We start from the raw sequence: 22,629 nt of genomic DNA, 5'->3' as shown, positions 1-22,629 counted from the left end.
TCTGGGCCTGAGTAGCAGGCAGTTTACTTTGGGCACACTTTTCATTCGGACGTGAATATAGCGCCCCCAAGCCATAAGAAGTTAAAGCACAATTGTGGTTTTCAAGGACCTCAATGTTATACAATTGTATAATTTATAGAATTGTACATATCTAGGCCTAATATAGAACCTCCCCCCCAAAAGCATGCAAAAAGTGTGTCATCCTCATAATAAGCGCACATGGATATACTGCAACAGAGCAGCGCAGCACCCTTTAGCGGGAAACAAACGAAAATGGACACATCTGTCACAAAAACCGATAAAAAATTAAATCACAGATAATTATAAGGGAGTAGGAGTACATAAATTGACTACAATTACCATAACTTTTAAAGCACCAAATTGAGGAAATGTCTGATTTAGAAAGGTAGGCCTATTCCGGTACTTGAATTTCTGAGCTACTTCCAATTTTATTTGTCACATGCGCCGACTACAACAGGTGTCGACCTTACAGTGAAAGGCTTACTTACAAGCCCTTAACCTCTTACATCTAGACGTTCCGCTAGCGGAACACCTGCTCCAATATCCAATGATGGGCGTGGCGCTAATTACAAATTCCTCAAAAATACAAAAACTTCAATTTTTCAAACATATGACTATTTCACAGCATTTTAAAGACAAGACTCTCCTTTATCTAACCACACTGTCCGATTTCAAAAAGGCTTTACAGCGAAAGCAAAACATTAGATTATGTCAGCAGAGTACCAAGCCAGAAATAATCAGACACCCATTTTTCAAGCTAGCATATAATGTCACACAAACCCAGAAGACAGCTAAATGCAGCACTAACCTTTGATCTTCATCAGATGACACACCTAGGACATTATGTTATACAATACATGCATGTTTTGTTCAATCAAGTTCATATTTATATCAAAAAACAGCTTTTTACATTAGCATGTGACGTTCAGAACTAGCAAACTTCCGGAGGAATTTGCTAACAATTTACTAAATTACTCACGATAAACGTTCACAAAAAGCATAACAATTATTTTAAGAATTATAGATACAGACCTCCTCTATGCACTCGATATGTCCGATTTTAAAATAGCTTTTGGTGAAAGCACATTTTGCAATATTCTAAGTACATAGCCCGGCATCACAGGGCTAGCTATTTAGACACCCGGCAAGTTTAGCACTCACCAATATCAGATTTACTATTATAAAAGTTTGATTACCTTTTGTTGTCTTCGTCAGAATGCACTCCCAGGACTGCTACTTCAATAACAAATGTTGGTTTGGTCCAAAATAATCCATCGTTATATCCAAATTGCGGCGTTTTGTTCGTGCGTTCCAGACCACTATCTGAAAGGGTAAATAAGGGTCGTGCGCATGGCGCAATTCGTGACAAAAAAATCTAAATATTCCATTACCGTACTTCGAAGCATGTCAACCGCTGTTTAAAATCCATTTTTATGCCATTTTTCTCGTAAAAAAGCGATAATATTCCGACCGGGAATGTCCATTTAGCTAAACAGAGGAAAGTAAACAAAGCTTTCGGTCGACGAGGGCACGAGCCTGAGTCTCACAGTACTGTAACCAAGCCACTACCCAAACGCGCTACTTTTTTTCAGCCAGAGCCTGCAAAGCCCCGATTCTGCATTTTGCCGCCTTCTGAGAGCCTATGGCAGCCGTAGGAAGTGTCACGGGACAGCTAAGATCCTCACTCTTCAATAAACAGAGACAAGAAGAACGACACCTTGTCAGACAGGCCACTTCCTGCATGGAATCTTCTCAGGTTTTTGCCTGCCATATGAGTTCTGTTATCCTCACAGACACCATTCAAACAGTTTTAGAAACTTTAGGGTGTTTTCTATCCAAAGCCAATAATTATATGCATATTCTAGTTACTGGGCAGGAGTAGTAACCAGATGAAATCGGGTACGTTTTTTATCCAGCCGTGAAAATACTGCCCCCTAGCCATAACAGGTTAACCAACAATGCAGTTTTAAGAAAAAATACCCCCCAAAAATAAGAAAAAAGTAACAAATAATTAAAGAGCAGTGGTAAAATAACAATAGTGATGCTATATACAGGGGATACCGGTACAGAGTCAGTGTGTGGGGGCACCGGTTAGTCTAGGTAATTGAGGTAATATGTACATGTAGGTAGAGTTATTTAAGTGACTATGCATAGATTATAAACCGAGAGTAGCAGGAGCGTAAAGGGGTGGGGCGGGGCAATGCAAATAGTCTGGGTAGCCATTTGATTAGATGTTCAGTAGTCTTATGGCTTGGGGGTAGAAGCTGTTTAGAAGACTCTTGGACCTAGACTTGGCCCTCCGGTACCACTTGCCATGCGGTAGCAGAGAGAACAGTCTATGACCAGGTTGGCTAGAGTCTTTGACAATTTTTAGGGCCTTCCTCTGACACCGCCTGGTATATATGTCCTGGGTGGCAGGAAGCTTGGCCCCAGTGATGTATTTGGCCATATGCACTACCCTCTGTAGTGCCTTGCAGTCGGAGGCCATGACGTTGCATACCAGGCAGTGATGCAACCCGTTAGGATGCTCTCAATGGTGCAGCTGTAGAACTGTTGTCATCTGCAAACTTAATGATGGTGTTGGAGTTGTGCCTGGTCGTGCAATCATGAGTGAACAGGGAGTACAGGAGAAGACGCACCCCTGAGGGGCCCCCGTGTTGAGGATCAACGTGGCGGATGTGTTGTTACCTACCCTTACCACCTGGGGCAGTCCGTCAGGAAGTCCAGGATCCAGTTGCAGAGGGAGGCGTTTAGTCCCAGGGTCCTGAGCTTAGTGATGAGCTTTTGAGGGCATTATGTTGTTGAATGCTGAGCTGTAGTCAATGAATAGCATTCTCACATAGGTGTTCCTTTTGTCCAGGTGTGAAAGGGATGTGTGGAGTGCAGCAGAGATTGCATCATCTGGATCTGTTGGGGCAGTATGCAAATTGGACTGGGTCTAGTGTTTCTGGGATAATGGTGTTGATGTGAGCCATGACCAGCCTTTCAAAGCACTTCATGGCTACAGACATGAGTGCTACGAGTCCTGCATCCTTGTGAATGTTGACCTTTTTAAAGTTCTTACTCGCATCGACTGCGGAGAGCGGGATCTCACACTCGTCTGGAACAGCTCATGCTCTCATGCATGTTTCAGTGTTACTTGCCTCGAAGCGAGCATAGAAGTAATTTAGCTCATCTGGTAGGCTTGTGTCACTGGGCAGCTCTCGGCTGTGCTTCCCATTGTAGTTCAATAGTTTAAGTCCTGCTTCATCTTACGAGCGTCGGAGTCGGTGTAGTATGATTCGATCTTAGTCCTGTATTGACATTATTGCCTGTTTGATGGATCGTCAGAGGGCATAGCGGGATTTCTTATAAGCTTCCGGGTTAGAGTCCCGCACCTTGAAAAAGGCTGCTCTACCCTTTAGCTCAGTGTGGATGTTGCCTGTAATCCATGGTTTCTGGTTGGGGTATGTACGTACAGTCACTGTGGGGACGACGTCATCGATGCAGTTATTGATGAAGCCAGTGACTGATGTGGTGTACTCAATGCCATCGGAAGAATCCCGGAACATATTCCAGTCTGTGCTAGCAAAAAAGTCCTGTAGCTTAGCAAGCCCCTTATATTTTTTTAAATTGCAGGTCTAACATGGGAAGCTAAATGTATTTGTCATGTTATTTCATTACCTGATCATATTTTGAATAAGCTCACTTGGCTTATGTTTTTTTAATTTTTTTAATATCCAGAATAATTTGTTGGAATAGCGTTGGGTGTTGCTCAGTAGTCTATTCTACACAATTGAGCACAGTTGACTGTCCAATCCGAGTCTTGAAAACATGAACTCATGACTTTTTCTGTTAAATCTGACGGCCTGCTCTAAATCAAGCAGACAACAACAGATGATTATCATCAATTCGCTAGGGATGTTTTATCCCATGTGGATCCAGTCACAATTATCTTCACCGGTGTAACAAATGAGACTATTCTGGACATTCCTCACGAACACTTTTTTTTCTTCTTCTGCAGCTGATGCGTTGCATGCATTATCACAACAGATGTTTGTCACTTGACTATCATTCGGAACATTCCTTCCTGTATCAGATTATCACGATTTAATTAACCTCTCTAGGCTAGGCGGGACGAATTCGTCCCACCTACGTAACAGCCACTGCTATCCTGTGGTGCGATTTTCAAAACCTTAAAAATCCTATTACTTCAATTTCTCAAACATATGACTATTTTACAGCCATTTAAAGACAAGACTCTCGTTAATCTAACCACACTGTCCGATTTCAAAAAGGCTTTACAACGAAAGCAAAACATTAGATTATGTCAGCAGAGTACCAAGCCAGAAATAATCAGACACCCATTTTTCAAGCCAGCATATAATGTCACCAAAACCCAGAAGACAGCTAAATGCAGCACTCACCTTTGATGATCTTCATCAGATGACAACCCTAGGACATTATGTTATACAATACATGCATGTTTTGTTCAATCAAGTTCATATTTATATCAAAAACCAGCTTTTTACATTAGCATGTGACGTTCAGAACTAGCAAACTTCCGGGGAATTCGCTAACATTTTACTAAATTACTCACGATAAACGTTCACAAAAAGCATAACAATTATTTTAAGAATTATAGATACAGACCTCCTCTATGCACTCGATATGTCCGATTTTAAAATAGCTTTTTGGTGAAAGCACATTTTGCAATATTCTAAGTACATAGCCCAGGCATCACGGGCTTGCGATTTAGACACCGGGCAAGTTTAGCACTCACCATAATCATATTTACTATTATAAAAGTTTCATTACCTTTTGTTGTCTTCTTCAGAATACACACCCAGGACTGCTACTTCAATAACAAATGTTGGTTTGGTCCAAAATAATCCATCGTTATATCCGAATAGCGGCGTTTTGTTCGTGCGTTCCAGACACTATCCGAAATAGTAAAGAGGTGTCACGCGCATGGCGCAATTCGTGACAATAAAATTCTAAGTATTCCATTACCGTACTTCGAAGCATGTCAACCGCTGTTTAAAATCAATTTTTACGACATTTTTCTCGTAGAAAAGCGATAATATTCCGACAGGGAATCTCCTTTTCGGCAAACAGAGGAAAAAATCCCAAAGGCGGGGGCGGTCGGGGTCACGCGCATAAGCCAGTGTCCCTTGATCGGCCACTTGAGAAAGGCGATAATGTGTTTCAGCCTGGGGCTGGAATGACGACATTCTGTTTTTTCCCGGGCTCTGAGCGCCTATGGACGACGTGGGAAGTGTCACGTTAGAGCAGAGATCCTTAGTAAATGATAGAGATGGAAAAGAAGTTCAACAAATGGTCAGACAGGCCACTTCCTGTAAAGGAATCTCTCAGGTTTTGACCTGCCATTTGAGTTCTGTTATACTCACAGACACCATTCAAACAGTTTTAGAAAATTTAGGGTGTTTTCTATCCATATGTAATAAGTATATGCATATTCTAGTTACTGGGTAGGAGTGGTAACCAGATTAAATCGGGTATGTTTTTTATCCAGCCGTGTCAATACTGCCCCCTAGCCCTAACAGGTTAACCTCTCTAGGGGAGGTGGGACGCAATCGTCCCACACTATTCAACAGCCAGTGAAAAATCAGAGCGCCAAATTTAAAACCACAAAATGTCATAATTCAAAGTTCTCAAACATAGGACTATTTTACACCATTTTATAGATGCACTTCTCCTGACTCGAACCACGTTGTCCGATTTCCAAAAGGCTTTACAGCGAAAGCAAAACATTAGATTATGTTAGGAGAGTACATAGACACAAATAACCACACAGCCATTTCCAAGCAACTAGCATGCATCACAAATACCCATAACACAGCTAAATGAAGCACTAACCTTTGACGATCTTCATCAGATGACACTCCTAGGACATCATGTTACACAATACATGCATTTTTTTGTTCGATCAAGTTCATATTTATATCTAAAAACAGCATTTTACATCGATGCGTGAATTTCAGAAAATATTTTGCCTCCAATACTGCCGGTGAATCAGCGCTACAATTTACAAAAATACTCGTCATAAACGTTGATAAAATATTAAACTGTCATTCAAATAATTATAGATGAACATCTCCTTTATGCTAACGCTGTGAAATATTTCTAAATAACTTTACTGGGAAAGCACACTTTGCAATAATCTGAGTACTGCGCTCAGAAAAATACACTAGGCAATACAGATAGCCGCCATTTTGGAGTCATCTAAAATATTAAATAGCATAATAAATATTCACTTACCTTTAATCTTCATCAGAAGGCACTTCCAGGAATCCCAGGTCCACAATAAATGTTTTGTTCGATAAACTCCATAATTTATGTCCAAATAGCTTCTTGTTGTTCGCACGTTCAGTTCAGCTACTCCAAATGTAGGAAGCGCACCGAAAAGAAAAGTTTTTTTAAAAAAGTTTTTAAAAAAAATCTATTTACGTTCGTTCAAACATGTCAAACGTTGTAAAGCATCAATCTTTAGGGTCTTTAGAACGTGAGACTTCAGTAATATTCCAACCGGACGGTTCCTGTCTTGAAAAAAGTTTTGGAACACAGGTCCCTTCTCACATGAATGCACGCCAATGAACTGATGGGTCTACAACTTCCCAGCCTTCTTGTTCGGTCTCTGTTCATCATAGACGCCTCAAACAACTTTCTAAAGACTGTTGACATCTAGTGGAAGCCTTAGGAACTGCAAAATGAACCCCAACTCACTGTGTGTTCCATTGGCAATGACTTGAAAGGACTACAAGCACCAGAATTCTCACTTCCTGGTTAGATTCTTCTCAGGTTTTTGCCTGCCATATGAGTTCTGTTATACTCACAGACATCATTCAAACAGTTTTAGAAACTTCTGAGTGTTTTCTGTCCAAATCTACTACTGGGCCCGAGTAGTAGGCCGTTTAATTTGGGTACGTTTTTCATCCGGCCGTGAAAATACTGCCCCCTACCCTAGAGAGGTTAACCTCCCTGGGCAAGGTGGGACGTTTGCGTCCCACCTAGTCAACAGCCAGTGGAATCGCGTTGCGCGAAATACAAATACCTCAAAAATGCTATAACTTCAATTTCTCAAACATATGACTATTTTACACCATTTTAAAGACAAGACTCTCGTTAATCTAAACACATTGTCCGATTTCAAAAAGGCTTTACAGCGAAAGGAAAACATTAGATAATGTCAGGAGAGTAACCTGCCAAAAATAATCACACAGCCATTTTCAAAGCAAGCATATATGTCACAAAAACCAAAACCACAGCTAAATGCAGCACTAACCTTTGATCTTAATCAGATGACACTCCTAGGACATTATGTTATACAATACATGCATGTTTTGTTCAATCAATTTCATATTTATATCAAAAACCAGCTTTTTACATTAGCATGTGATGTTCAGAACTAGCATACCTACCACAAACTTCTGGTGAATTTACTAAATTACTCACGATTAACGTTGACAAAATACATAATTATTTTAAGAATTATAGATACAGAACTCCTTTATGCAATCGCGGTGTCAGATTTTCAAATTGCTTTTCGGCGAAAGCACATTTTGCAATATTCTGAGTACATAGCCCGGCCATTACGGCTAGCTAATTTGACACCCACCAAGTTTGGCCCTCACCAAACTCAGATTTACTATAAGAAAAATTGGATTACCTTTGCTGTTCTTCGTCAGAATGCACTCCCAGGACTTCTACTTCAACAACAAATGTTGTTTTGGTTCCAAATAATCCATAGTTATATTCAAATGCATTTCGTGACAAAAAAATGCAAAATATTCCAATACCGTACTTCGAAGCATGTCAAACGCTGTTTGAAATCGATTTTTATGCTATTTTTCTCGCAAAATAGCGATAATATTCCAACCGGGCGACGTTGTATTCATTCAAAGGATGAAAGAAAAAAATTGAGAATTCTCATGAACGCGCATCTCCAGTGTCACTGTTCCCAGCCTGACCACTCACAAACAGAGCTGCTGCCTTATCCGGCCGTGCAAATACTGCCCCCTAGCCCCAACAGGTTAACTGACTTGCCTAGTTAAATAAAGGTTAAATAAAAAATCAGCTGGATGCCAAGTGATCATTGTTGGATGCGCATATCTATTTAGGTTTTAAGTATCAAGGTAAGATGACTTTTGGTTAGAAGCCTTCGATTTTGCAATACATACATTATTTTGGATTTGTGTGCACATGAAGAAGAAAAAAAAAAAACGTTTTCACCCTATAACAACATGAGACATGAAATGTTACACTGCATTTCTGAGATCTCTAAACTAAAAACTGTCTGACAGCTAGATCCAGGATTCTTACAGGGTTCAAGCTCGAGGTCTAATTTAACGTAATGCTTAATATATGGTATAACAACTTACACTGCCATTAATTCACAGACACAAGTAATGTTTTATGTCACAAAATTTGGGATAAATCCATCAAGACGCCAACCATGATAAAAGGTTAATTATACGTAGCTACGATCCCCCTTGTATCTTAATTAAACATAGCTATGATCCCCTTGTATCTAAATGTAATGCCATGGGGGGGAAAAATCGAAGCATTTTTATGACTTATCAACAGCTGTAACATGTTGTCCAGTGAAAGAAATCCTCACTGGTGCCCTAGTTTATAGAACTAAACAAAATGGTGAAACTCCGTCTGATGCACTTAAGGTCATTCGCTCCCATTCAGTTCATAAATGAGCAGAACAATTAATTGGATGGGACTTCACCAAAGTCCTCCACCCCCCCAGCTGATATAGAACAAAATATTTTGGCTCATTCTGTGTTAGTTACCACCCACAGTGGGTTCTCTTTACGGTGAAATGTAGCTTGGTGAAGCACTTCATAAAAATTAAAGAGTAACACTGGGGTGGAGCCATTCATATAATGAACAGAACAATTCATTGGATGGAGAGTGTTCCTCCCAGCTAAAGCTTCAGCTATAGTTTTCACCTCTGCAATCTTGAATCTCTTAAACTTCATAATATGGAGCGTGACCGAAGTCCTTACTCTACTGAGGCTTTGCTTAAAATTATTTTTAAGGCCCTGATATCCTAATGCCAAACGAACATCTTATATTTAACTCAAATGCCAGATGCGCTCAGGAGGGAGAGGACTGGATACAAGCTATTTAGGTCAGTTGAAGGCTAAATGTCTGTTTTGTCCTTGTTCCAGATGAACATGCTTTCTAACCTTGGCCAGCCCTTCATCCCTCCCAGCACAGTGCCTTTCAACCAGCCTGGTAAGATCATGTTCTTTTTTTATTTCACCAAGATCTACTTTCTGTTCTCAATGTTGTTGTTGTTTGATAAAGGGCTCTTTATTTCATGTTACAGCATTTGGTATCATGATAGTCTTTCATCCTCTTCCTTTTGAAGTGATTCATCTTGATTAGTTGATTAGAAATCTGGGAGATATCTGGATGACTTAAAAACAAAAACAAATTGACATTCTCAATGTAAGAAGCATTTTAGTCCAGGAGTGCTTAATCTGGGTCTGTGAAACTGGCCTTCTGAGATCAGATGAATCGCATGTCCAGTATGAGTACCTATTGCTGTAAATCCATCACTGGGTAAGGATCAAATCAAGTTTGTCATGTACATCATACAGCGTAGTGTACGCAGTACAATTAACTGCTTACTTGAAAACACCTCTCAAACAGTGCAACAGATCTAAAATATTCAATGGAAGTAAAGTACAGAGGGGGAAAAAACACACAATACAAGTGTTTGGTAATTGCTTGATGTCAGTTGATTTCTGGTTTGTCATTCTTCCCCAGCTCCCCAGTTCCCTCCTCCAGAGAGTCACTTTGGGCAGGTAGATGTAAACGACCTGCTGTCCAAGCTCATTTCCACCGGCATCATCTCTACCGGAGGCATCAAACCAGCTCAGAGTACAGACACTGCTGCAGCACCCAGCGGTACAGAGTCAGCCGCCACCCAACCTACCCCTCCCATGGTAGAAGAGGAGGAAGAGGAAGAGCAGGAGGAGGATGAGAATGTCCCAGACCTCACCGGCTTCGTCATCGAAGACATGAAACAGTACGTTTGCTGAAATGCACCATGCTGGTCTGATTATGAAGATGTCAATCTACCATTGACATAAATGAATGCTTCACTCTCGTTATTTATGCATTAGAATTCTCTAGTTATGCTTTGTCCAGTGATCCTCTGAGTAAGATAAATAAAATGTATGGTCCACATGTGTTCATAAAATGGTAATGTATTTGTCTTTATATGTAAAATGTATGACTATTAACCACTGGTTCTGTTTGTCCCTTTCCCCAGGCGGTATGACAGCGTGGTGACTAAGCTGTACACAGGGATCCAGTGTTACTCCTGCGGCATGCGTTTCACCGCCTCTCAGACAGACGTCTACGCTGACCACCTCGACTGGCACTACCGGCTGAACCGTTCCGAGAAAGACATCAGCAAGAAGGTCACACACCGCCGCTGGTACTACAGCCTCACGGTAAGAGAGATGGACATGCACACACTCTCACAGCTAGAACTACCTCATTGTAAAACCATTACCTTCTACCCCAATATGAACAATACCTACTCACTTTTTTACAATGAGAATGATTAGTTATCGCCTTGTAATAAAAAGCTGATCATGTTTTATCAAATTATTTCTAACCCTTGCCCATCATCTGTCTCTTCCCCATCCTCAGGACTGGATAGAGTTTGAGGAGATAGCGGACCTGGAGGAGCGGGCCAAGAGCCTGTTCTTTGAGAAGGTGAATGAGGAGGTGGTGCAGAAGACCCAGGAGGCCGCCAAGGAGAAGGAGTTCCAGAGTGTTAAAGCAGCTGCAGATGTGGTGGATGAGGTGGGTAGCAACATATACTACATGACCACAACTATGTGGACACCTGCTTGTTGAACATCTCATTCCAAAATCATGGGCATTAATATGGAGTTGGTCCCCTCTTTGCTGCTATAACAGCCCCCACTCTTCTGGGAAGGCTTTCCACTAGATGTTGGAACATTGCTGCAGGTCCTTGCTTCCATTCAGCCACGAGCATTAGTGAGGTCGGGCACTGATGCTGGGTGATTTAGGCCTGGCTCGCAGTCAGCGTTCCAATTCATCCCAAAGGCATTCGATGGGGTTGAGGTCAGGGCTTTGTGCAGGCCAGTCAAGTTCTTCCACACCGATCTCGACAAACCATTTCTGTATGGAACTCTTTGTGCATGGGGGCATTGTCATGCTAAAACAGGAAAGGGCCTTCTTCAAACTGTTGCCACAAAGTTGGAAGCACAGAATCACCTAGAATGTCATTGTATGCTGTAGCGTTATGATTTCCCTTTACTGGAACCAATGTGCCTAGCCCGAACCACGAAAAACGGGCCTAGCCCGAACCATGAAAAACGGGCCCAGACCATTATTCCTCCTCCCTACGTGCTTCAGCACTCGGCGGTCCCATTCTGTGAGCTTGTGTGCCTACCATTTCGCGGCTGAGCGTTGTTGCTCCTAGACGTTTCCACTTCACAATAACAGCACTTACAGTTGACCAGGGCAGCTCTAGCAGGGCAGAAATTTGATGAACTGACTTGTTGCAAAGGTTGCACCGTCATAGGATGCCATGTTAAGTCACTGAGCTCTTCAGTAAGGCCATTCTACTGCCAATTCTTCTCTATGGAGATTGCATGGCTGTATGGTCGATTTTTATTTTTTAATTATTATTTATTTATTTATTTTAATTTTTTTATATACACTTTTCAGCTAGTGATGCACCGATATGACATTTTTGGCCAATACGATATCCAATATTTTCCTTGACAAAAAAAAAAACAATACCGAAAACCAATATTTAACATTTTTGCGACCTTTTTAAGCATTCTAGTACAGCAAATAGTTAACACACACACACACAAATGAATGCAGGGGTCTCAGGTACTGCATCTCAGTGCAAGAGGCGCCACTACAGTCCCTGGTTCGAATCCAGGCTGTATCACATCCGGCTGTGATTTGGAGACCCATAGGGCCCGAGCAATTGGCCCAGTGTCGTCTGGGGTAGGCTGTCGTTGTAAATAAGAATTTGTTCTTAACTGACTAGCCTTGTTAAATAAAGGTTACACACACACACACCACACTGACCAAAAAGTTATTTTGTTGGCATTTACGTATGTTCCCATTACCAGTAAAACATAATCAAAACCTGTTTCTTTCACTTACTTGCTGTGCTGTTTCGTTTTTCAGTTGTTTCATTCTCAACCAGGATTTCTATGGAACGCCGTTTGGGTCTTTGGTGTCCAAAAAATATCAAAATAACACTATTTGATGTGTCAGATAAGCTTGTTGACCAATCAGGACCTGGAAATGACTGCACGTCACATAATAATTGAACACGTTCATTAATTTTTTACGTAGTTATTACACACTATCACTCGTATTTCATATGTCACAACGATTCATCGATACGTGAACTTCTTCCCCAAAAACAGCAAAATCTGTTTCAGTAGCTATAGTTAGCTAGCTAACTATATAGCTAGGTGTCATCTAAAATAACCCTAATTTATAACAGTTCTTATTTGATTAATGGTGGTCGGACCCATCTATGTAAAGCTTGTCACAATAAGGATTAGCCACAATAGTGAACTTTGCAGTTGGCCTTCAAAATAAAAGTATGTCATTGACAGTGATGCAAATGAATACAAATAGAATTATTCAATAATTGAATAGATCATGCTAAACGAGGTTGAAATGTTATATAAAATCAACAAAAGACAATCATTTGTTAATTTGACAAAAAGCTTTTGAAATCACACTGGATGTATTAGACTTTAGAATTGCACTGGGGGCATACTTATTCACTGTACAGCCTTACCTATGGATTGTGGATCAATGACATGGGGTATCAGTCTACTCCGTGACACCCAGAGAACATTAGCGTCGTAGCTCTTATTGCGGGACTCTGAAACAACTGTGAATCGAGCCACATTTGTCTGTGTATTGAACACTATTCCAGAGGAAAACCAATGCTGCGTGGATGTTTTGGAGTCTGATAACTCTGAGGAGGATGTTGGGAAAAAATATATTGGGTATTGAGTAGACTGATACCCCATTTCATTGATCCCCAATACTTAGGTAAAGCTGTACAGTGCAATATGAATGTCAATACACACAATAGGCTGTCTGGGGAGGTGATTTCTACAGTCACAGTCCTGTGATAAGAGCTACAACGCTAATATTTGCGTAAACTCTTGTGTTCCGTGGGTGTCACCGAGTAGACTCATACCCTATTTCATTGCTTCACATTCCAACCTTGTTTAACATTATCTTGTCTAAATATGGCATAATTCCACCAATTGTAACCTTCATCACTTTCAAAAAGGTACTTTTTTTATTTTGAAGGCAAATCGCAAATTCCACTTGTGCCTAATCCTTATTGTGGCTAGCTTCACAACACAGTCTGGTCGAGCCTCACTAGCCAGATGAAGCTAGCTGGCTGCTTATAATGTTAGCTTTGGGCATGAGGGTTAAGTGGCTGGCTAGCTATTTATTTTCATGAACTGAAGTTCAATTTCAATAGGTGAACAACAAGTAGCTACCTAGCTAATACTTACTCACAAGGATTGAAAATGACTGCAGTTTCTACTGGGTATTTGTTTTCCGGCTGGTTGTATTGTTGCTAGCTAGGTACCAAGCTAAAGCTAGCTAGCTACCTCAGAAGTTGCAGTCGAATGAATAATGCTTTATTACCAACGCGGTATTGTAAACACATCGTTTGTGGCCAGTGTTTGCTTGTTTGCAGACATTTTTGTACAGCTTTGACAGTGCTACTGATAGTTGTGGTGGCGCTTACCTTGCATGTGCAATTCTGTAATAGAACTGTTATTTGACGTGTCAAATTAAAAGTTTAACGCGTCAAATTGTGTTATTGTCAAATAATTTTATTTGACGTATTATTTTTGACATGCAAAGACCCAAGCGGCGTTCCATAGTATGTTGTGATGCTAATAGCAGTGACACTATTACTGTGCAACTCCGGTAGGGCAACAACTGAAAAATAGCTCACTTGGTAGTGTGTACCGGTGCTCCACCAGTCGCGAAAGCTAACACACCCACGACAGAGAACGGTTGATTTGTCAAGGGCAATGAATACCATTATCTTGGCGTTAATGGATTGTCTCGCTGGAATTTTTTTACTCTTTCAAATGACTGCTCGATTTGTTGACTGCTCGATCCACACAGCAGACATTGTGGGCTAGGTTAGGAATGCTGTGTTGGACGTGTAGTGAAATTTTACGTGCCGTCATTACGTCATGTACCTATGTTATATACGTATGCACTTCAGCTTTGACATTGGTTTTGAGCATCGCCGTTTAACTAGACATCGGGCTGATACCGATGTTGGCATTTTTAGCTAATATCGGACGATTTTGTATTTTCACCGGTATATTGTGCATCCCTACTTTCAGCAACAGGTGTGGCAGAAATAGCCAAATCCACTAATTTGAAGGGGTGTCCACATACTTTTGTGTACCGTAATTTCCGGACTATTGAGCGCACCTGTACTGAAGCCGCACGAAACACGGCTTGTAACAAAAATAAATAGACTTTAACCTCTCTAGGGTAGGTGGCACCAAATCGTCCCACCTACGCAACAGCCAGTCTAATCCCGTGGCGCGATATTCAAATACCTTAAAAATGCTATTACTTCAATTTCTCAAACATATAACTATTTTACACCATTTTAAAGACAAGACTCTCCTTTATCTAACCACACTGTCCGATTTCAAAAAGGCTTTACAACGAAAGCAAAACATTAGATTATGTCAGCAGAGTACCCAGCCAGAAATAATCAGACACCCATTTTTCAAGCTAGCATATAATGTCACATAAACCCAAACCACAGCTAAATGCAGCACTAACCTTTGATCTTCATCAGATGACAACCCTAGGACATTATGTTATACAATACATGCATGTTTTGTTCAATCAAGTTCATATTTATATCAAAAAACAGCTTTTTACATTAGCATGTGACAGAACTAGCATACTAGCAAACTTCCGGGGAATTTACTAACAATTTACTAAATTACTCACGATAAACGTTCACAAAAAGCATAACAATTATTTTAAGAATTATAGATACAGACCTCCTCTATGCACTCGATATGTCCGATTTTAAAATAGCTTTTTGGTGAAAGCACATTTTGCAATATTCTAAGTACATAGCCCAGCCATCACGGGCTAGCTATTTAGACACCCAGCAAGTTTAGCCTTCACCAAAATCAGATTTATTATAACAAAAATGTTATTACCTTTGCTGTTCTTCGTCAGAATGCACTCCCAGGACTTCTACTTCAATAACAAATGTTGGTTTGGTCCCAAATAATCCATCGTTATATCCAAACAGCGGCGTTTTGTTCGTGCGTTCTAGACACTATCTGAAATGGTAAATCAGGGTTACGAGCATGGCGCATTTCGTGACAAAAAAATTCTAAATATTCCATTACCGTACTTCGAAGCATGTCAACCGCTGTTTAAAATCAATTTTTATGCAATTTATCTCGTAAAAAAGCGATAATATTCCGACCGGGAATCTGCGTTTCGGTAAATAGAGGGGAAAAAAGAAAGACTGGGGCGACCAGTGCACACGCCTAAGCCCACTGTCCCCTGATCGGCCACTTGACAAAGGCGATAATGTGTTTCAGCCTGGGGCTGGAATGACGACATTCAGCTTTTTCCCGGGCTCTGAGAGCCTATGGGAGCCGTGGGAAGTGTCACGTTACCGCAGAGATCCTTTGTTTTGGAAAGAGATGTCAAAGAAAGCCAATAAATGGTCAGACAGGCCACTTCCTGTAAAGGAATCTCTCAGGTTTTTGCCTGCCATATGAGTTCTGTTATACTCACAGACACCATTCAAACAGTTTTAGAAACTTTAGGTTTTTTTTCTATCCATATCTAATAAGTATATGCATATTCTAGTTACTGGGTAGGAGTAGTAACCAGATTAAATCGGGTACGTTTTTTATCCGGCGGTGTAAATACTGCCCCCTAGCCCTAAGAGGTTAACGAAACATGGCTTGTAACAAAAATAAATAGGCTTTAACGAAACACGGCTTGTAACAAAAAATTTAACAGTAGCCTACCAAGAAAGTCATTGGTCACTATCTTCCTCCTCCTGTGCACTGAAACCACTGAAGTAATCTCCTTTCAAAAAAATTTGAAAGCGGGAAAAATCCATATATTAGCCGCGTCATTGTTTAAGCCGCGAGGTTCAAAGCGTGGGGAAAAAGTTGCGGCTTATAGTCCGGAAATTACGGTATATATAGTTAATGTAAATATGGCTCACTCTCAGGGCTACAACCAGGGGTATATTCTTTATGCTGATTCTGTTGCACAACATTTATTAAATGGAAGCAAACGAAACCAGGAGGGACATACCTGAATTTGTCCAATATAAACTCTTGTTTTCTTCGCATAACGCAACTGTTAGGACTAATGGTTACATCCCAGATATCACACAGGGCCTCCCCTTAACCTGTCTGGGCCAGTGGGACGCTTGCGTCCCACCCTAATCAACAGCCAGTGGAATCGCGTCGCGCTAAATGCAAAACCTCATAAATGCTATAACTTCAATTTCTCAAACATATGACTATTTTACACCGTTTTATAGATACACCTCTCCTGAATCGAACCACGTTGTCCGATTTCAAAAGGGCATTACAGCAAAAGCAAAACATTAGATTATGTCAGCAGAGTACCCAGCCAGAAATAATCACACAGCCATTTTCAAAGCAACTAGCATGCATCACAAATACCCAAAACACAGCTAAATGCAGCACTAACCTTTGACAACCTTCATCAGATGACACTCCTAGGACATCATGTTACACAACACATGCATTTTTTGTTCGATAAAGTTCATATTTATGTAAAAAAAACTGCATTTTACATCGGCGCATGACGTTCAGAAAATCTTTTCCCTCATGCTTCCGATGATCAGCGCTACAATTTACAAAATTACTATTCGAAAACATTGTTAAAATGTAATATTGTCATTCAAAGACTTATAGATTAACATGTCTTGAATGCCATCTCTTTGCCAGATTTAAAAATAACTTTACTGGGAAATCACACTTTGCAATAAACGACGTGGTATGCCCAGAAAATAAGTCTATGTTGGAGCCATCTTGGAACGATCAACCATCAAAAATACTATTGTAAATAATCCCTTACCTTTGATTATCTTTATCAGAAGGCACTTCTAGGAATCCCAGGTCCATAACAAATGTAGTTTTGTTCAAAAAAGTTAATAATTTATGTCCCAATAGTGTTAGCGCGCTCCGAAGGCTAGTAAAAATGTACCGTGTGCGTCTGACTTGTCGTCAGGAATGAGCAAAAAAATATATATTTAAGTTCGTTCAAACATGTCAAACGTTGTATAACATAAATCTTTAGGGGCTTTTTCAACCAGGGCTTCAATAATATTCCATTGGGACGGTTGCATTGTCTTTCAAAACGTTTCGAAAAGGGAGAGTACCCATGGGCGCCGACGTCACAATGGTAATGGCCCATCCCCTGTGACCAAGGTAAACATCCTCTCTTTCAGTCAATTTTGATGGTAGGAGGCTCAAACCACTTTGTAAAGACTGGGGACATCTAGTGGAAGCCATAGGAAGTGCTAAATTAATTGCAAGTCCCTGTGTGTTTCAATGGCAAATGTTTGAAGTGATATCCACACATCAGATTTCAGTTTCCTGTCAGGATTTGTCTCAGGGTTTTGACTGCCATATGAGTTCTCTTATACTCACAGACACCATTCAAACAGTTTTAGAAACTTTAGGGTGTTTTCTGTCCAATCAAACAATTATATGCATATTCTAGTTACTGGGCAGGAGTAGTAACCAGATTAAATCGGGTACGTTTTTTTTATCCGGCTGTGCAAATACTGCCCCCTAGCCCTAACAGGTTTTAAGGCTACAACTGACTGTTTTCATTGGCTTGTAATAGTCTTGACCCATACTCAGCTCAAATTTCATTGGATCTTTGTTTTGTTGCTGTTTTTATCATTCTAGAAGTTAAAACAGCTAAAGCTTCAACCGTGAAGATGAACTTATAGTTAAAGTTGATTGAATCTCCATTCTTGGCATGCATGCTGTTCCTTTTTACTTGTGTATGTGTTATGGAGGTAGAACAAGTCCAGTGCCGTGGCTTCGGTGGCAGAATGTTCCCTGTCTTCTGGTTCTATCCTCAGTAGCTGGGGCATTCTCGTATCATGCTGCTGTAGCCTGTATATTGCCATATTATTTTGATGGTAGACACTGCACATTGTCAGAATGTTGTAAGATTCCATTCTTCCCCCCCCCCACTGTCTGTGTAGACGTGTGAGATCTGCCAGGAGCAGTTTGAGATGTACTGGGAGGAGGAGGAAGAGGAGTGGCACCTGAGAGATGCCATCAGAGTCGACGAGAAGGTGGGTGTTCACTACAAAGATCACTCGTAGCATGAGCCTGCTGTTAGCGAAATCGTCCTCTTTGTAAAGGAAATACTAATCAAATATTATGTTTTTGACTATCTTTTTCCGCAGACATATCATCCTTCATGTTTTGAAGATTACAACAATGTAAGTAACCACTTGGTCACTTGATGTGTTTGTTTAATTTGGTCTGTGAAATTGTGTTCCAAATCTTTCTATGCTGCTTTAACTGATCATTTCTCTTCCTCCTTGTCAATCGCCTCTCTTCTCCCGCCAGACATCTTCGTTCCTGGACGTCACCCCATCCCCCATTAAGCTGATGGAGAACCCGCTGGGTGCGTTCATAAAACGTGAGAACGATGAGGTCACTTCCTGCTGTGCTGCGGTGAAACAGGAAGTGGAGGCTTCGTTGTCCGAGACGGGCGGTGAGGCTCAAAATGTGAAGGATGAAGTTCAGGTGAAAATGGAGGGAGAAACGAGTGCAATTTCCTGAAAAACAAAGAAAAACCATGCTGCTTTTTCTTTTCCTCTTTTACGGGCTGCTCTCCCTCCATTCCTCCCTTTGTTTTGTAAGGAAGAGGTATTTTTTATATTTGACCACCTCTGAGGCAGGGCCCTCAGCCATAACTTTGAATACATTTTTGTATTTGGAATCTGCCTGTGAATGTCAGGTGTTTTTTTGCTGTGTAAATGAATGAATGATGAATGCCTGAACTTAAACATTTTACCTTTGCAAAAATATGTACTTTTGGGGAAAAGATGTATGTGAAAGATTTAATTTATAAATAAAGCTATTTTTGGTATTCTTTTGTTGTAATATTGATAAAAGGGGGTGTGACTTAAGAATCCCAGAAGATTGCTTTAATGAGTTTGTCCTTTCCTCCCAAGTAAAAATTATTTGTGTATATATAAATAGATTTTGGTTGCCATTGAGGCAAGGAATTGATGGAGAGAATTAATGAATTACTAATTTGGCTTCTGAATTAGCCTTAATAGTAAATTAATTTCAAAAGAAGCAGTCAATGGTTAGTTTACAAAAGGTAAGGAGGAATACTTTTCCGACCATCTCTACACTGCTGTGTACATACGGCACGACATGGCTAGCAACTAACATTTCTACACAATTCTGTGATCCTGCTTTCTAATCGCTTTCAGTTGGATATCTTTTTTTTTAAACTTGTTTTGCAGGGTTTCTTTTTTTGCAGAGGTTTGAGGGGGAAAAAAATGCAATTTTGCTTGGTAATGCGGAATATCCAATAAAAACAAATCTGAAAATGTGTTTGTGTGAACAGTGATTGGTGTGGCTTTTCTGTATTGCTTCTCCCTGGTTTCCCCTACCCCTTATAGAAAGTTAGCTTTTTAATTTGTCACTTTGGCTTGAATTCTAAATAAAGTTCTCTAGAATTAAAGTAGTTTGTCTTTTCTCTTATTTCATGCGATTATAGATCATTGTATTTCAAATCAAATTTTATTGGTCGCTTACACATTTTGCAGCTGCTTATGTACCTAGCTCCAAAAGTGCATTAATACCTAACAATACACTCAAAATAAATATTAGTCAGGAATATAAATGTGTATGGACAGTACATTAATAGAAAGTGTGTAGAGCAGTAGTTATATGCAGACAGGAGGAGCTGAGATGTGGGATATGTAGGAAAGAGCATTATGAAGGAGATAGTGGAAGAATGGAAAATGAGAAATTTACACGGAGATCATGAAGCGAAATCTGTTGAATGCCCTTAGAGGGTGAACGAAACGGGTTGCAAGAAATTAGGGCAGTTGAGTCTCATTGGGAGGTTGTCAAAAGGGTGGAACGATCTAGTAGCTTTGAAGGTCCCATGCTGGTGGATAGACCTGCACTGCAACCTGTAGAGAGTTCCTATCACCAGCAGGACACAGAAATTCTTATTGTGAAGAAGATGGACTGTGTTACTTTTAGAGCAATGGTGATAAATGGCACTGCTCAAGTAGAGGAAAAAAAAAGTATAGGAAAATTGACATCGTTTCTGATGCTGAACAATTTTGAGGAGTTAAAGATTGCACATACAAGGAGCTACATTAAGTTGTGCTGTCCCACCTGCCCCAGAGCCTGTGTAGGGAGTTTGAGTTTTTGAATGACTGAAGGAGTGGGATTTTTTTGTATTTTAAAATATGTGTAATAGAATTGACCTTTTTTTTCCCAGTTGGTGGTGCCAATACAATAGTTGTAATTATCAGTCCATTGTCCTTGGTATTATAGATAACAAAATACATTGTGGGGAAAAGCAGTTCAATTATGTACGGTGAAAACTTCCAAAAATCTGTTTGAGCCACATGAAGTGTTGGGCAACGCACCGTTTACAGGAACTGCGTTACATAGGTTGTATTAAAACAATTCATAAGGAAAATGCCAATACCCCATTCTGGATCAAAACATTGAATATCCATAAAGTACACTGCTCAAAAAAATAAAGGGAACACTTAAACAACACAATGTAACTCCAAGTCAATCACACTTCTGTGAAATCAAACTGTCCACTTAGGAAGCAACACTGATTGACACATTTCACATGCTGTTGTGCAAATGGAATAGACAACAGGTGGAAATTATAGGCAATTAGCAAGACACCCCCAATAAAGGAGTGGTTCTGCAGGTGGTGACCACAGACCACTTCTCAGTTCCTATGCTTCCTGGCTGATGTTTTGGTCACTTTTGAATGCTGGCGGTGCTTTCACTCTAGTGGTAGCATGAGACGGAGTCTACAACCCACACAAGTGGCTCAGGTAGTGCAGCTCATCCAGGATGGCACATCAATGCGAGCTGTGGCAAGAAGGTTTGCTGTGTCTGTCAGCGTAGTGTCCAGAGCATGGAGGCGCTACCAGGAGACAGGCCAGTACATCAGGAGACGTGGAGGAGGCCATAGGAGGGCAACAACCCAGCAACAGGACCGCTACCTCCGCCTTTGTGCAAGGAGGAGCAGGAGGAGCACTGCCAGAGCCCTGCAAAATGACCTCCAGCAGGCCACAAATGTGCATGTGTCTGCTCAAACGGTCAGAAACAGACTCCATGAGGGTGGTATGAGGGCCCGATGTCCACAGGTGGGGGTTGTGCTTACAGCCCAACACCGTGCAGGACGTTTGGCATTTGCCAGAGAACACCAAGATTGGCAAATTCGTCACTGGCGCCCTGTGCTCTTCACAGATGAAAGCAGGTTCACACTGAGCACATGTGACAGTCTGGAGACGCCGTGGAGAACGTTCTGCTGCCTGCAACATCCTCCAGCATGACCGGTTTGGCAGTGGGTCAGTCATGGTGTGGGTGGCATTTCTTTGGGGGGCCGCACAGCCCTCCATGTGCTCGCCAGAGGTAGCCTGACTGTCATTAGGTACCGAGATGAGATCCTCAGACCCCTTGTGACACCATATGCTGGTGCGGTTGGCCCTGGGTTCCTCCTAATGCAAGACAATGCTAGACCTCATGTGGCTGGAGTGTGTCAGCAGTTCCTGCAAGAGGAAGGCATTGATGCTATGGACTGGCCCGCCCGTTCCCCAGACCTGAATCCAATTGAGCACATCTGGGACATCATGTCTCGCTCCATCCACCAACGCCACATTGCACCACAGACTGTCCAGGAGTTGGCGGATGCTTTAGTCCAGGTCTGGGAGGAGATCCCTCAGGAGACCATCCGCCGCCTAATCAGGAGCATGCCCAGGCATTGTAGGGAGGTCATACAGGCACGTGGAGGCCACACACACTACTGAGCCTCATTTGACTTGTTTTAAGGACATTACATCAAAGTTGGATCAGCCTGTAGTGTGGTTTTCCACTTTAATTTTGAGTGTGACTCCAAATCCAGACCTCCATGGGTTGATAAATTGGATTTCCATTGATTATTTTTGTGTGATTTTGCTGTCAGCACATTCAACTATGTAAAGAAAAAAGTATTTAATAAGATTATTTCATTCATTCAGATCTAGGATGTGTTATTTTAGTGTTCCCTTTATTTTTTTGAGCAGTGTATTTTGTTAAAATATTACCATAACTTTGGTGTCTTGTATTGGAAGTAATGATATAATTAACCGATGCCAATGAGATAGATGGACACTGAAAATACAATATAAAAGAGGGAATATAGCATATAAGTCAATAATTGTCAATACTTGTACTATGGGTGTGTGGGTATGTGTCTGTT

General features: G+C 41.0%; 1 protein-coding gene and 1 non-coding gene across 2 annotated transcripts in view; both read left to right on the top strand.

Moving 5' to 3' along the window:
- Positions 1 to 19,866, top strand: part of pcf11 (PCF11 cleavage and polyadenylation factor subunit) — a 41,670-nt gene extending 21,804 nt beyond the window's left edge. Inside the window, 7 exon segments of the mRNA XM_045716813.1 lie at positions 9,204 to 9,270; positions 9,808 to 10,069; positions 10,316 to 10,499; positions 10,702 to 10,857; positions 18,362 to 18,454; positions 18,569 to 18,604; positions 18,735 to 19,866. Coding sequence (XP_045572769.1) covers positions 9,204 to 9,270; positions 9,808 to 10,069; positions 10,316 to 10,499; positions 10,702 to 10,857; positions 18,362 to 18,454; positions 18,569 to 18,604; positions 18,735 to 18,950 — 1,014 coding nt within the window. The 3' untranslated portion in view covers positions 18,951 to 19,866.
- On the top strand, positions 18,116 to 18,249 carry LOC123742649 (small nucleolar RNA SNORA57). The gene has a single exon (XR_006769799.1). It is a non-coding gene; the product is annotated as a small nucleolar RNA SNORA57 (small nucleolar RNA).
- Positions 19,867 to 22,629: the final 2,763 nt, after the last annotated feature.

This window comes from Salmo salar, chromosome ssa04 (assembly GCF_905237065.1).
Source record: "Salmo salar chromosome ssa04, Ssal_v3.1, whole genome shotgun sequence".
Lineage (NCBI taxonomy): Eukaryota > Metazoa > Chordata > Actinopteri > Salmoniformes > Salmonidae > Salmo > Salmo salar.
This window is presented reverse-complemented; position numbering and strand designations above follow the sequence as displayed.